The sequence below is a fragment of the Vombatus ursinus genome, unplaced genomic scaffold, assembly GCF_900497805.2.
Source record: "Vombatus ursinus unplaced genomic scaffold, bare-nosed wombat genome assembly UNPS02014812.1, whole genome shotgun sequence".
In the NCBI taxonomy this organism is placed as follows: Eukaryota; Metazoa; Chordata; class Mammalia; order Diprotodontia; family Vombatidae; genus Vombatus; species Vombatus ursinus.
Window position 1 is genome coordinate 8,806,269 of NW_020954590.1, and position 17,214 is coordinate 8,823,482.

The 17,214-nt window shown below is 36.1% G+C and overlaps 1 protein-coding gene across 4 annotated transcripts in view; it reads left to right on the plus strand.

The window, feature by feature from the left end:
- Nucleotides 1-17,214, plus strand: part of LOC114054073 (YTH domain-containing family protein 3) — a 43,365-nt gene that overhangs the window by 9,352 nt on the left and 16,799 nt on the right. For all 4 annotated transcript variants that reach the window (XM_027877161.1, XM_027877164.1, XM_027877163.1 and 1 more), the window contains one exon: nucleotides 1,965-3,566. In XM_027877161.1, the coding sequence (XP_027732962.1) occupies nucleotides 1,965-3,566 (1,602 nt within the window). The remainder of the gene's footprint in view (nucleotides 1-1,964; nucleotides 3,567-17,214) is intronic.

Consider the following 17,214-nt stretch of genomic DNA (forward strand, 5'->3'; position numbering starts at 1 on the left):
TGCTTCATCTAAATGTTGCTTCATCTAAAGTATTGTAGAATGAGATTTTTTTCCCTCTTTTTCTTCAGAACACCATTGATGAGAATAAAAAGTTAACTTTGTCATTGTTCTAGAAATCTGTACTGAATGAGATCTCCCCCCCATAAGCCTATGAGCTTATCTTTTATTTGCTTATTATAGCCATTAATTTTTTTTCTGTGCTAGCTGTTTTGTTCCCTGGCCTTCAAATTCAGGAAATGATTCAAGATTTGGAAGTAGGATATAGTCAAACTAAGATTGTTGATTCTCATGTGTACTTTGTTCTGTTTGCAACTACTGGAATATTGTATTGGCATAAGAAGCTTATAGTGGGACTGTCAATATGTCTTATATTCTCTAAGAATATAACCCTCAGCTTTATCCCTGCTTTTAGGATAATTGTCCCTAAGGTTGTTAGCTAATGAACTTTTCTATGCTCATTAGTTTTTATCAAATTTATTCAGTTTTGTCCTTATCACATAATTTTTCTCACGTGACTTAAATATCAAAATTTTAATTTAGATTCAGAAGATTTCAAATGACCAATTAAAATTTAGTGAATCTGCACAATAAATTAGAGCCCTGCTTCTATTCAATCTAGTATTTTCCATGTTGCTTCTAAGTTTTCCTTTAAAGCAACTTAGACTTACTTTAAGTGCTGATATTCCTCAAAAACCCTACTATTTTTTTCTCAGCCATTTTGAATGAAAGACAGTCATCGTTTTTGGTTGATTAGTGTGAAATTGTAGTTTTTTCTAGTCATTTTTGAGTCCTGAATTTTAAGTAGATTGAAACATTTCACTATTAACCTAAATAAATTAAAAATTACTTCAACAAATGTTTGGGGATCTTTGGAGCCTTTAAAAATATCAGGGTGCGTCACCTTCATAGAATATTAGACCAGAAATCTTGAGATTTAAGTGTGAATCCCAGCTCTGTCTCTTTCTGCCTACCAGACTTTGGGACAAACCACTTGATCTTTCTAGGTCTCAGTTTCCTCATCTCTGAAATGAGGGTGTTAAATGAGATGATCAGTCTGTTAAGTTTCCCTTTTAACTTTTATCTATCTGAAATTTAAAGCTTAAAGGAGCATGGAAGGTACCTTCAAGGTCATCTGGTCCAATCCTCTCATTTTTCCATTGTGGACACAGATGCTTAAAGAGGTTAATTGACTTGCCCAATGTCACTGCTAATAAGTAGCAGAGTCAAAATTTGAACCTAGATCCTCATGAGTCCAAATCTAGGATTTTTGATTCTGTGCCACAGACTGTCTCATAGTTCCCTCATTTTAGGATTTTAAAGATTTGGAAACCTGAGATTTAGACACTAAGTGACTTGATCCAAGCTCATACAGCAGATCTATGATTATAATACTGATGTCTTGACTTAATCAAATGTGTTTTCTAATGCATCATAGTATATATCTTGAGTGCATGCAAGTCAGCATTTTGCAAATCAAATCATTTTAAATGCTCTGGGAGAGCTTGCTATTTAAAAGATCATTGTAGAAAATACTCTGGTAAAGGAGGTCTTAAAATGTGAATAATCCCTAATTTAGGGTAAGGGTAAGTTTTTATTTTTATATACAGATTGTTCTTGTTTTTCATAAATTCACATTGTTCAAATTTGACTTCTTGGGTAGCTTCAGGGACAAGAGTAGCCACCAGCAGGAGCACTGGTGCAGCCCCCAGCCAGGGGTCTTCTGTTGCAGGCACTGAAGCTGCTTGGGCTATAGGGTATAGATCTGCAAAGGAGGCCAGGCAACATGGTGCTCCACATAGGGAGGGGGAAGTCTGCAGAAGGGTCCACTTATCATGAACTGTCTGTACTGGGTATGTTAAAGTAGAGCATACCTCTTATGTATTTTTTGAAGTAGGATTGTTGAAATTTGTCTGCCTATGAATAAAAATACATTTCACTACTGATTTGTGGATTTTCTTTTTCAGAGTAACAGCTATCCACCAATGTCAGATCCATACATGCCTAGTTACTATGCTCCATCCATTGGATTTCCGTATTCTCTTGGTGAAGCAGCATGGTCCACAGCTGGAGACCCACCTATGCCATATTTGACAACCTATGGACAAATGAGCAATGGTGAACATCATTATATACCTGATGGTGTGTTTAGTCAACCTGGGGCTTTAGGAAATACTCCCCCATTCCTTGGTCAACATGGATTTAACTTTTTTCCTGGGAATGCAGATTTCTCTACATGGGGGACAAGTGGATCTCAGGGACAATCAACACAAAGTTCTGCTTATAGTAGTAGCTATGGTTATCCACCTAGCTCTCTTGGGAGAGCCATAACTGATGGACAGGCTGGATTTGGCAATGATACTTTGAGTAAGGTGCCTGGCATTAGTAGTATTGAGCAAGGCATGACTGGATTGAAAATTGGTGGTGATATGACAGCAGCTGTGACAAAAACTGTAGGTTCCGCTTTGAGCAATACAGGTATGACAAGCATTGCAGCAAATAGTGTACCCCCAGTTAGCAGTTCAGCACCAAAACCGACCTCTTGGGCTGCCATTGCCAGAAAGCCTGCCAAACCTCAACCGAAACTTAAACCTAAGGGTAATGTGGGAATTGGGGGACCTGCTGTACCACCACCTCCTATAAAGCATAACATGAATATTGGAACTTGGGATGACAAAGGGGCAGTGGTAAAAGCTCCACCCACCCAACCAGTTCTGCCTCCTCAGACTATAATCCAGCAGCCTCAGCCATTAATTCAACCACCACCATTGGTGCAAAGCCAACTGCCTCAACAGCAGCCTCAGCCGCCACAACCACAGCAGCAACAAGGACCTCAGCCACAGGCCCAGCCTCACCAAGTGCAGCAGCAGCAACCGCAGCAGCTGCAAAATCGTTGGGTAGCTCCTCGTAACAGAGGAGTAGGTTTCAACCAGAACAGTGGAGCCGGCAGTGAAAACTTTGGTTTAGGTGTTGTTCCTGTCAGCTCTTCACCATCTGGAGTAGAGGTACACCCAGTGCTGGAAAAACTAAAGGCCATAAATAACTATAATCCCAAAGACTTTGATTGGAACCTGAAGAATGGACGTGTGTTTATAATCAAAAGCTATTCTGAGGACGATATACATCGTTCTATTAAGTACTCTATCTGGTGTAGTACTGAACATGGTAATAAGCGTTTGGATGCAGCTTACCGTTCTCTGAATGGCAAAGGTCCACTCTATTTACTCTTCAGTGTGAATGGTAGTGGACACTTTTGTGGAGTGGCTGAGATGAAGTCTGTTGTGGACTACAATGCATATGCTGGAGTCTGGTCTCAGGATAAGTGGAAGGGCAAGTTTGATGTTAAATGGATCTTTGTCAAAGACGTTCCCAATAACCAGTTGCGGCACATTCGTTTGGAAAATAATGACAACAAACCAGTTACCAATTCAAGGGACACTCAAGAGGTACCCCTAGAAAAAGCTAAGCAAGTGCTTAAAATAATTGCTACTTTCAAGCATACCACCTCAATCTTTGATGACTTTGCACATTATGAAAAGCGTCAAGAGGAGGAGGAAGCCATGCGTAGGGTAAGATGACAATGAGTGCTATATTTAAAAAGTTTTTTTTACAGAATTCAGGATTTACTATTAAGATAGTTTAGTGATATTTATTTATTGATGACTGACGGTCATAATATGTAGCTCTTGCCCCCAAATTCATAAATAATTGTTTTTGAATTGTGCTGTTTGTGATGATTTGTGAAATAAAAGCTCTATATTCAATGTGATGGTTTAAATGAGCATACATATGTGTGCCACTTAAAGACAGAACAAACCCAACATTTGATAATCTATTTTCGAAAAGAACAATTGGAGAGATGGAGAATGGTTAGTGTTTAAAAAGTAATTATTTGGTTTACCAACAAATCATTTCAGGGTTCTTTGATAAATAGCTAGTGTTTAAAATTTTTAGTTGATAACAATATTTTTACATACAGCTTTCTTAGACTAATCTTCCTTTTCTTCCTCATTCTTGGCCATCATACTTGGCGACATCAGTACCTATCCTCTGAATCATGATCTGTCAGTTTCATCAATCCTCAATTCCTATGACCTCTGGCTTCACTTTACTTCAGCTCTACACAGGGGTGCTCACATATTAGACTTTACCATCATTTGAAACTACCTTCAAAATCCTAAACTCTGAAATTCTTCTTTCCACATAGACTCCTATCTTTCTGCTGTTTCTTTGTGCTCAACTTTTAATCTTCCCTATTCTCTTGTTCTATGGCTTCACTTCCTTCTTCTTTTATTAATCCCATAGCTATTGAAATAAAAAATTCTTATCCTTAAATCTTTTCTCCTTCCTGTCTTTCCATTCTTAGCTTTTTACTCTGGGACACTTCTGCCAAATACTTTTCTGTTCCTGTTATTTTGTACTACTGAAAGAAATCTCAGAATCTTACTGATTGGGATAACTGCAAATTCATGCTACTTAACTTCATTTGAGGCCCTTGCTTACTGCTTAGCCTTCCTTTTATTTATCCCATGAGTCAACCACATTCACAATCTAAATCACCACACTATTACTTCTGCAGACCTCCCACTCTTCACCCTGTCCACCCCCCACCCCCACCAAAACAAAAGGAAAAAGGAAAGGAAAAAAAAGACCTCATCTGACTGAAAAGGTTGAAACCATCTATGGCTTTATGATATAACTGAAAGATTGTTGAGTTGGGAGTCAGGAGATGCCTGGGTTTAAATCTCATTTTTGATATACACTAGCTATATGACCTTTAGCAAATCTCATGATTTCACTGTCCTAGTTTTTTCATCTGTAATTACCTCTCATACATACCTTAGAAGTTTTTGTGAGTATCAAATGAGATAATATAAATGACTTTGCTAACCTTAAAGTGATTTGTTATATAAATGCCAACTGTCATCATTAGCATCTCCTCCTAGCATCCATTCTTAAAGACCTTACTATGTCCTTACTCTTCCTCTCTTCTTTTGTTCAAATCTCCTTGTTATCACTTTGTTTTTGCCTTTGATCTGATCTCTCTAATGCATAGGAACGTGCTTCATTTTGATCATACCTTTGAGCTTGCATGCATGCACTGTCCCTCTCACAAGGAGCTCCTTCCTACAAATGTGCTCAGAACTTCCTATCTTTAAAAAACACATAAAACTTTTCCTTTTATTCCTTTAGACTAGGGCATCTTAATTTTTTGTATCCTAGATCCTTTGGCAATTTGGAGAATCCAGTGGACCCCTATATATTGTTGCATAGATTCATAATTGAAGGAAATAGTAAACTTCAACGAGAGATTAGTGAAAATAACGGTTTTTTGTTTTTTTTTTGTTCTAAATTCAGGGACCCCTTGAAATCTGTCCATGAGCTCCCAGGTTAATTCTCCTGTGTTACTTTTCTAGACTATTAGGCACTTGCTTTTGCTCCTCCCTTGGTTTTAAGTAAGTTGACAAACATTTTTTGAACCCCTTCTACATGTGTTTACACAGTGTCTTAGTGGGCTAAGTCCTGAAGATACAAAATGAATTGACCTTTGCCTTCAAGTAGTTTACATTCTGTCAGGGAAAACATACATACATAGACATACATAGATATATGTATATACACACATACAAGTGTGTTCAGAGTAGGGTTTTTAGCAATTGTGGGCAAAATAGGAAAGGGCTTCATTTTGAAAGTGGTCCTTGAGCTCAGTTTTGAAGGAAATGCTAACCTTTTTTGCTCACTTCTATGGCTTGCTCTATACAATTGAAACTCAAGTTTCTCTCCTCTGTTCCCTTTTTAGGGAACACTTGTGTTCACTAAGGTTCTCCCATGCAGAACACAGTAACATATGCTGTTCATCTCTCCTTCTTGGAAATCTTTTTTTTTTTTTTTTAATTTTATTGTTTTCATTTTAGGCAGTTGGGGTGACAATTGGGGTTAAGTGACTTGCCCAGGGTCACACAGCTAGTGTCAAGTGTTTGGTCAGAGGCCAGATTTGAACTCGGGTCCTCCTGTCTTCAGGGCCTGTGCTCTATCCACTGCACCACCTAGCTGCCCCAGGAAATCCTTTTCTTCAGGGCTCATGTTAGGTATCACCTCCACCAGGAGGCCTCACCAGATCATCTGCCTGACAACTGAATGTGAACTCTCGCTTCATGAATTTTCTGAGACCGTTTTGTGTTGCTTCATTACATTTTACCTCATCATCCTTTGTATATATGACCTGCTCCTTGAGGGCAAAGACTGTAATGTTTAATTTTCATTTTCGCCAGCCTCTTTGCACAGTGCCTGCATGTGGTATCACTTGTTAAATCATAAGGTCATAGATTTAGAGCTGGAAAGGATTCATGTAGTTCACCTCTTGCTGATGGTGAGGAAACTGTGGCCCAGAGAAGTGACTTGCCCAAGATCATGCAAATAGTAACATTAGAATTAGAACCCACAGCCTCTTATTCCAAAAATAGCATATTTTTCATTGTACCTTTTTGCCTCTTATTGACTATTATCTCTTGTACAATGAATGCATGTTTGTATTTAATGAATTTAATTCAGTAAGGGATTAGTGGAAACGTTTATAGAATATCAGGTAGAAGCAAATTATGTAACAAGTGATTTGTTGAAATTATGATATGTTGCATATTTATCTTTATACTTTGGAAACCTGGAAAACCAAAACAGTTTCCACTGAGTTTTTAATTGAATTTCCTTTTCCAAAATTTTCTGTTAGTGGAAATGGGAAAAGATTTATTAGTGTTAAAACATGTTAAAAATAAATTTATTCTCATTTTAATTGTTGAGTTTTTGATAATTATGATCATGAAAAACTTTATACCATTTAAGTATATTAAATATTTTTTTTGTATTATGCCTTTGTTTTTTAATTTTTTTTTCACAATCTGTAAGGACAAACTTAACTTTAAAATAGTTTTTATCTAAGTTACAGCTTCTGTAAAAATTATTGAGGATAGAAGGAGTCAAAACTTTACCGTTGGTGGTAGCATTAATTACAAGTGTTCTTATAGCTGACATTAACATAGCACTTTAAGTATCATCGCTATTTTACCTATGAGGAAATTGAATGACTTGTCCAAGGTAAAAAAGATAATGTCTGAGCTGGAATTTGAGGTCTTAGCACAAGCTCAGTGCTTTTCCCACTGTATAACTCTGTTTTTGATTTTCAGAGAACATGTGCAATTGCCTGGCTGTTATCACTCTATGAACCCTCTACTTGCCATGTAAATTTCCTGGAACCATTCTCTTCCTTTTCTCCTAGTACTCTATTTTCCTTTTGCTGAGAAGCTCCACCCGACCTGTGTCGTCCTGGCTTAATGAGGCTATAGGATCCTAGGCGGGAGGAGTAATACTTTTTCCATAAGATTTAGGGGTTCATTTGGCCTTTTTGGGTAAAGATCTGAGCCTAACCATTCGTTATTTATTATGCTGTTTTGGGGAAAGAAATATACTTGCAGTTCTAAACAGATAATTTAAAATACAGTAAAATAAGTAGACTTTCAGAATATAAACTATTTGTGAAGTAGAGACTGCTTATACGTTTTATATATTCCATTTCTTGGAAGTGTTTTATGTTTTTATTAAATTCTCACTGAATAGAGCTTTTTAATATATTCTGTATTCAATTTTATAGTTTTTCCAAGTTGAATTGAAAAATTGACATTATTATACATCCTCAGCATTTACCTTTTAATATTTATCATTTCTTACACAATGCAAAGTTATACTGTAGTTTCAAACTGTACCAAAGTATAATTCAGCCCAACATTTCAGTCATGAGTTACAAGGGAAAAGTTAGGTGGCTTATTAAATGACAGCCTTATACACATAGACTTTTCACCTTGCAAAATGGATCTAGCACAAATTGATCTTGTAGCTGAAAAATAATTTTCAAAATGTTACAGTTTCCCTTAATCCTTTTCTGAGTCTTTGCTTATAATCATATGTTATCTTTCTTTCCTGTGTGTAAAACCTAAAATTTTATTGTAAAGAAAGTTGTCTGAAGACCTTGGTTGCAATAATCAGTAAATAGAGAGGGAGGGGAAAAAGAGATAACATCCCTTCAGGGGAAGCGAAGATTTTCTGAAAGATTGGGTCTCTTGATAAAGGACAATTTTTAATGACCCTGTGACCCAAGAATAAAATATTAACAGCTTTCATGTCTATAAATTCCTTATGATTTACAATAAGACTTTTTCCATTTGGATTCTACATCTCTGTGACAATACCTGTTATCATATTGATACTTGAGTTTATGCTATAATAGTCATATAATGCAAGTTAGTGATGTGAGATTAACTATACAAAATTCACTGAAATTTTCTAATAGTACATCTCTCTCTATATTGAGTAGTAGCAGTGTTTTGCTTCAATTTCTTTTTCATTGCTATGTGCCTTACTTTAATAGTAGACACCTGCTCTGAGAATTCATGCAGAAATAGCTTTCTAAAGGGTGGTTTTCTCATTGGGCTTTCATATGTATTTTCCTGTTGTATTTTTCTTCCATCCCATCATAATGGAAAAATTCTTAATAAGAACATAAGAAATTTTTAAACCATCTTGGGAGACTAGAAGCACGTACTCATATATAGGCCTAACATTTTGTCTGTTTGCCAGAAATACATTGAAGACATGATATTCCAGTAAACTGATACCTTTATAGGCTAAGAGACATTGAAATTATTGAAAGCTCCTGCTTTAATGTAAACTCTTGAATATTAGTGGGTATCTCAGGATTATGGTTAGATAACAGGAAATTAGCCATTAAACTCCACCTTCCTTTTTGATATATAAAAAATAAAAACTAAGTCCATGTAACCTTACACCAGTTATATAAATATATTTTTCTCCTAGATTTGAAGTTTAATTGCTATAAAACTTAAGATGGAACACTTTCTCTACCAATGTAGAGAAGCAGCTGTTCTGCAGTTAAATTTTTTTTTTTTAGGCAATTGGGGTTAAGTGACTTGCCCAGGGTCACACAGAGTAAGCGTCAAGTGTTTGGTCTGAGGCCGCATTTGACCACAGGTCCTTCTGACTTCAAGGCCGGTGCTCTATCCACTGCGCCACCTAGCTGCCCCTGCAGTTAAAATTCTTAAGAGTTGTCTAGGGGGACTGAGTAGTTAAGGGAAGTTCACACAAGCAATATGTATTAGAGAGAGAGACTTTAACTTGTATCTTCTTGACTCTCTAGGGCTTACTCTACCCACTGGGTCATATTGCCTTTCACTAGTTAGCTGCAATTTTTAAGTGCTATTTTCTTGTTCATGAAGCTTATTAATAGGCTAGTTCTATTGATTGTAATATGATGCTAATGAAACCTTAAGTCAGATTCCTTATGTGCAAAATAGGGATGATACTTAAACTACATATTTCACAGTTATGAAGAAATTAGGGCCCTTTTCTTCCTGTTTCCACCTGCTTCTTTTTTTTCTAAACCCCTCCCCCTGTACCCCAAAAGAACTTTTTTTGGGGGGGAAGATGGGGAGTGAAGTCATGGAAAGATGATATAATATGAAAATTTTTGTGAACCATTATTTTACTTAAAGTTTGATTATGTTTAAGTCATTCACTTCTGTCAATATATTCTCCTAACTGCTCTAATAATGAGAAAGTTCTTGGGAGTTACAAGTATCATTTTCCCATGTAGGAATGTAAGCAGTTTAATCTTATTGAATCTCCTATGATTTGTCTTTCCTGTTTACCTTTTTATGCTTCTCTTGAATCTTGTATTTGAAAGTCAGTTTTCTGCTCAGCTCTGATCTTTATATCAGGGATGCTGGAAAGTCCTCTATTTCATTGAATGTTCAAATTTACCCTGAAGAATTATATTCAGTTTTGCTGGGTAGGTAATTTTTGGTTATAATCCTAGCTCCTTTGCCCTCTGGAAGATCGTATTCCAAGCCCAATGTAGAAGCTGCTAAATCTTATGTTACCCTGACTGTGGCTCCATAATATGTGAATTTTTTTCTTTCTGGCACCTTGTAGTATTTGCTTCTTGACTTGGGAGCTCTGTAATTTGGCTATAATATTCCTGGGAGTTTTCATTTTGGGATTTTCAGGAGGTGATTGGTGGATTCTTAATATTTCTTATATTCATATTTCTGGTTCTGGAATATCAGTGCAATTTTCCTTGATAATTTCTTTCTTTTTTTCCTTTTTCCTTTTTTCCTTCTTTTTGGTGAGGCAGTTCGGGGTTAGGTGATTGCCCAGGGTCACACAGCTAGTAAGTGTTAAGTGTCTGAGGCCATATTTGAACTTGGGTCCTCCTGACTCCAAGGTTGGAGCTCTATCCACTGTGCTACATAGCTGCCCCGATATTTCTTGAAAGATGCTATGTAGGCTCTTTTTTTGGTCATGGCTTTCAGGTAGCCCAATAATTAATTATCTCTCCTAAATCTATTTTCCAGGTCAGTTATTTTTCCAGTGAGATATTTCACATTGTCTTCTATTTTTTCGTTCTTTTGATTTTGTTTTATTTCTTTCTTGATGTCTCATGGAGTCTTTAGCTTCCACCTGCCCAATTCTAGTTTTGTGTGTGTGTGTGTGTGTGTGTGTGTGTGTGTGTGTTTTGTTATTGTTTTTTTGCTAGGCAATGGAGTTAAGTGATTGCCCAGGGTCACACAGCTAGTAAGTGTTATGTGTCTTAAGGCCGAATTTGAACTCAGGTGCTCCTGAATCCAGGGCTGGTGCTCTATCCACTGCACCACTAGCTGCCCCCCAATTCTAGTTTTTAAGGAATTATTTTCTTCAGTGAGCTTTTATACCCCCTTTTCCATTTGGTGAGATCTACTTTTTTAAGGAGTTCTTTTTAGTGAATTTTGGTGTATCTTTTTCCATTTGGCCAATTCTGTTTGTTTGTTTGTTTTTGTTTTTGTTTTTGGTGAGGCATTTGGGGTTAAGTGACTTGCCCAGAATCACACAGCTATAGAGTATTAGGCGTCTGAGGCCAGATTTGAACTCAAGTCCTCCTGATGCCAGAGCCTGTGCTCTATCTACTGTACCACCTAGCTGCCCCACCAATTCTGCTTCTAAAGGGGTTCTCTTTAGTGGATTTTTTTGGGGCAGGGAGGGTAGCTCTTTTACCATTTGGCCTGTTCTGTTTTTTAAGGTGTTATTTTCTTCAGTATTCTTTTTTTTTGTGCCTCCTTTACCAAGCTGTTGGCTTTTTTTGTGATTTTCTTGGATCTCTTATTTCTTTTCCCATTTTTTCATCTGCTTCTCTTACTTGATTTTAAAAATCCTTTTTGAGCTCTTGCAAGAATTCTTTTAGGGCCTGAGACCATTTCACATTTTTCTTTGAGGCTTTGGATGTAGCAATTTGACTTCTTCTGAATTTGTGTTTTGATCTTGCCTGTCACCATATTAACTTTCTATGGGCAGGTTTTTTTTTTTGTTGTTCATTCATTTTTTAGCCTATTTCTTGCTTTTTAATTTCATGTTATAGTGGGACTCTGTTCCTGGGGTAGAGGGGTCACCATCCCAAGCTTTCAGAGCTAGTTCTGGGTATCTAAGTTTTCACTTCTTCCAAGAAGGTGTGATCTAAGGAGGTATGGTCATTACTCTCCTTGCCTGTGCTCTGGTCTGTCAGTGACCACAACCACTCTTTTCCATCCTGGAATTGTGACCAGAGTTACTGCTCCCCTGTAGCCACAAGCTTTGTTGTGCTAGTGCTCCTCCTTGCCCTCAGACTTTGACTCAGGATTGTGACCTAGATTCATCTATGGGCCATGCAATAGAGTCCTGCACCTAGTACCAGCAGAGGGATCCCTTTAATCTTCTTCTGACTAGTTGTCCACCTGTCTTACTGTCTGTGGACTGAGAGCTTGAGACATTGACACTGATTCAGTCACTCTCGAGGCCAGCTGCTGATTTGCTGAGGTCAAGCCTGTGCTGGCCTGGACTGAGCTCAACTCTTACCCTGAAAAGACAGACTTCTGCTGCTGGCCTTCTAAGCTGTCTTGGCTGGAAAATTGTTTCACCCTGTCCTTTTGTGATTTACAGATTTATGGTATCATTAACAAGAGAATTTTTGCCAGTGAAAAGAAAAATGTTTATTTCATCAATTTACTGGTCCCAGTCTTCCATTAATAATACTATGAGTAGATAGAAATAGAATGGCAATGTAGTTAGAGATTTGGCTTCCAAGCCAAGACAACATGTCTAAATTCCTGCCTGAAACATCTTGACTGGGTGAACCTAGACCTGCATTGGTAAAAAGAGTTACCCTACCTGAGAGTTCCCAATACCAGTGAAATCACATGTTTGGTTCCTATCCTATAATAGATAAAGAATGAATATTTGATACTGGTATGATCATTATTCTGATAGTGTTGTTGAGTTGTCCTTTTAAAAACTTCTGTGATGTATTATTTCTTGTAAAAATGATACTTTAGAGTTCATCATACACAATACAGCCTTAGGACTTTTCTATTGTATGAAATCTTTGATAGCTTAAATTTTGTGAGTAGTTCTAATTGATTTTTCTCCCATCTTATTTGAAGTTTCCATGTACCATACAATAACTAAATTTTTCACATGCAGCTGATTAGAATGACATTTTTTCAGCTTGTGGTATAACTATTTGTGAAAGCAACCTCATCAAATATAGTAACCTTGTAGTTATAAAAGTAGTATTCAGTACCTGGTTTTGTATATTTTCTGAAGTTGGTAGTTTTTAAATTTAATAATTTCAATAGAGAGAAGCTGCAAGATATATAGCTTACAGATTTCTATACCCAACTGAGTATATATGTTATTCAGACCTAAATTTAAGTTCAGCTTCTCTGGTAGTATGGGCTGTCTAACCCTTAGTAGGTGCTGAGTCTCTGTCCCATATAAACCCTCTAAGACTATAAATTGCAGGGCTTTTGCTCTGCATTAGTAGTGAAAGTTTCCTTACTAAGAAACTGGTAGTGGCCTCTACTGATGAAATCACGAGTTAAAAAAAAAGAAAAGTAAAAAAAAAATATGCAAATTATTTAAGTACTTACCTTGCTTTAAAAAAAAATCGAGAGGTACATAATAATTTTGGTTATCTTTGCTTAATATTCTTTTTGAAATCTAGTTAAAATGCAGAAGGTAACTTTATCAACTGAAGATGTCTCAAACTCCAGAATTATGGAAATGAGAATGCTTTATTTATTGTGTTTGAGTTTATGTGAATAGTTGGGGTTTTTTCAACTTTTCTAATTTAAAAAATAGCAGTTTTTAAAAAATGTTACTTTGGATTTCAAATCTATCCCTACCCTACTCAGTGAGCCATCTTTTGTAACAAATTAATAAAAAAAGAGGAGAAAATTGTTTAGTAAAACTAGCCAACACATTGATTGAATCTGGAAGCATACATATACATTGGTTCACTCTTCCTTCTTTCCTTCTTTCCTTCCTTCTTTCTTTCCTTCTTTCTTTCTTTCTTTCTTTCTTTCTTTCTCTCTCTCTCTCTCTCTCTTTCTCTCTCTCTCTCTCTCTCTCTCTCTCTCTCCCCCCCTCCCCCCCCCCTCTCCCTCTCTCTCCCCCCCCCCCTCTCTCTCTCTCTCTTTCTTTCTTTCTTTCTGGCAATTAGAGTTAAGTGACTTGCCCAGGGTCACACAGCTACTAAGTATCAAGTGTCTGAGGTTGGATTTGAACTTAAGTCCTCCTGACTCCAAAGCCAGAGCTGTATCCACTGCGCCACTTAGCTGTCCCACTCTTCTTTCTAACTTCACACTTTTTGAGTTTGGTCTTGTTCACTTGATGATTAATGGGTATAGAGAAAGTTTTCAATCTTTTTGTTACCTCAGTATGACATTTTATTTTATCAACTGAAAAAAAAAGTACTTTAACTTTAAAATTGTAGCATTTGTTTTAATCGCTGATTTTTTTTTGAAGTCACTTCTTTATAGTGTAAGATGAAAGTTGATTGAAAGTGTTTCTTATAGATTGAAATTACAGAAATAAGAGCCAGTCATTCAACACATTGCCCTGGATTAAGGAGTTTGAGGGGAAAGATAATTTAATTCTGCTTTGGATATGGTGAATTTGAAATGTTCATGGACATCCAATTCAGCAAGGCCTGAGTTGTGGTTCTGATCACTCCATTAAATTGCTCAGTGACCTTATGTGACTTACCCTTTCTAGGTCGGAATTCATTTTTATCTATCAAATGGGAGCTTGGAATAAGATAATGTCTATGTCTTTCTAAGTCCTAAAATTCTATCGTATTTTCTACCTTGCCCATCTTAGGCTATCCAAGGTTCTAGAGATGAGGAATAGAAGCATAATAGGGCAACTTTTTTTTTTTTTCTTGCAATGCCTAGTTTGTATTGTCTAAGCTAGTATCCAGAAAACAAAACTCACTTATCTTCTTGGTATTTTCTGATATAAATTAATATTTTTGTCTTGTTCCACACCAAATCTCTGCATATTTTGAGAACATTGAAACTCAGTACTTGAGGATTGATATCATAAATCATTACCGTTAAATTTATAATTCATTTTCCCCATGGATTCTCATAGAACTAAATTTTAAATATCCTTCAAAACATACTTATCAGTAGGTCTATAGTAGTTTATTTTTCTGGTTCTATAACATTTTTCTTTTTTCCCCAACAATTTTATGCTTTAAAAATTTACTCCAATTTTTTTGTTTTTTCATTGTCTACGTTTTACCTTTATTTGTCCGCTATCCCCCACCCCCACTCCCCATCACCCAGAGAGTCATCCTTTTATAACCAAGAATAAAAAAGAGGAGGGAAAAACTTTACGTTATCTTTGGCTTATTACTTTGTATAACTCCCCTCTTAGGAGAATGTCATCACTGTATTATAAATTGAACTCAAATGTTGTAGTATTAATTAATAGATTCAGTCCCAAAACAACAAAACTTATATAAATCAAACAAATTTCTACAATTTATCCTCCTTGGTTATAGAAATCTACAGGAAAAGGAGGAACATGGTTATAATATCAAGACTTGTCACTTCAAGGGTACAGACTGACCTGATATAAGCGATAATAGAGGAAAGCGCCTTTAGGTCTGTTTAATTCTAGGCATAAGTCATATTTAACAGCTAGTCATGTAACAATATTCCACATATTCACAGGTTATCAAAAGCTGACTTAGGAGTAAACAGGTAGGGAATTTCCTTCAAAACGAAAAAACAAAACAAAATAGAAACACTACAGAAAAGCTGAGTCAAGAGAATCCTACCTTAGGCCATATCGAGGTCATCCTCTCAGTTTTTTCCCAGAGACAGACATTTACCTGTAGCAGTTATCAGACTGTAACACATGCCATTTTCTGCTTGAATAGTTCATTGGTGGTTTAATGAGCAAATTCAGACAACCATATTTGAGATCAAATTCAGAACAATATTAAATTGCCATCCTGAGAGATTTTACCTCAGATAGCAGAATTTCACTAATCATAGCTCAAGTGTTCAAATAATAGCTAACAAGGAACAAAAATATAAGGACATTTCACTTACCCTTCATTTAGAAATTAAGAACAATCACATTCTGTGGTTCTACACATAACAGTGAGTACAGAATAGTTGACTTAAAAAAACCCCAGGAGATTGTTGCTATTATAAGCTTCCAACCTGTATTGCCCATTCATCCCTAAAGCAAGATAGAAATCATTAAATCAGAGGTCTGTTGTTATTAAGTTGGTTCAAAGATGAAACCTCAACATATATGATTTATTAATGCATTGAAGTTATATCTTTAAACCACCTTCTCTACATTTTCATAAGTGATAGCCAAATATTTCCAGATGAAAACTCACTTATTACGGTAAACTTGTCAATGCCCCTATTTTGGCAAGGAGTGGGAGAGGGGATCCTATTTTCTCCCTCTTAGTTTCTGTAACTTCAGTACTTTAGAATTTTACAACATTCAGTCAGTAAGACTGATAAAATCTTATGATCCTGCCTGAATATGTTTCAAGGACTTCATAGATGAAGATATCTTAAAGGGTTTATGCAGGTTTTCCCCCAAACAGTAAGTTATCGTTATCATCATCAACATCATCATCATTCTTTATTTGAAACAAAATATATCCCATTAAATATTGAACAGTTTTCAGATACCAATTTTTTTTAAATAAAATCTTTTAATGGCTCAAAAATAATTTATCTTTTAATCCAGACCCTGGTTAATATATTAGTTTATAAAATTTCGCAGAAATTTCAGAAATACAGTAGTAACATACACAGTATTATGTATTTAAAACATGAAATAAAACTCATTACCAGTCATATAACATCAGTTCATTTGAATGCATTTCCAAATTATCTTACACAATATCATTCATTTGTTAATGCCAGATTCAAATATAGTTTGTATTTGGTTCTGATTTACCACAGTTGAGTTTCAGAACAAAATTTTTATTTCCTTTTAAATTATGCAAAAAGTTAAATCAATTCTTTTATGTTCATAACCTAGCCCCACCCTCCCACCTTTCCCTGAGGCTTTCAGTTTTAACTCTGGATAAAAGATAGGGAGGGGCTCCAAGTGGCTGCCTCAAATTCCTATTCTCCTGCATTCCTATCCCTCTGCTTTGGAGCTTGGGGAGTTTTCCAAAACTTGTGATATGTCCATGTCACCCTTGTGATATGGTCTTTCTGGGGCAGAGATACTGTTATTTCCCAATCATATCCCAGATTAACAAAAGAATTAATCTTCATTCCATTGAATTTCCCCTTTGAAATTTCAAAACTGTTACCATTTTAGGTTCTTAAGAGCTTACAAATGCATAGTCTTTTCTAATTTCCTTAGGTAACCTTGCTTCTAATTTATCTAAATAATTAATTCTGTTGTATATGGATTTGAAAGTTCTACTTTAGCCTTCCCAAAAGACATTCTTAGTTCGTGGTCACCTCCTGTCATTGGGAATATCTGTCTCCATTATTCATGACATGGTCTAGGCCCAGGCTATGGCAAGGGTTCAGGTGGGGGTGGTAAATCTAGGACCTCTCTTCAGTTTTGTTTGTTGTTGTTTTTTAAATCTCCCTTCCCATTCTTTAATTAAATTTTGCTTGTTCTTAAGTTGCTCTCTGATTTAAATAAGCTTTTCTCTTCATGGTCAAGAAAGTTAATAACTGGCAGTTTTTAAGTACTGGGTAAATTTAAACTACTAGTTTGGAATTGCTTTTAAACTAACTTCAGTTTCCTTTCTATCTAGCACAAAAACAATAGATCTGTTAATCTCCAGGGAAAGAGATA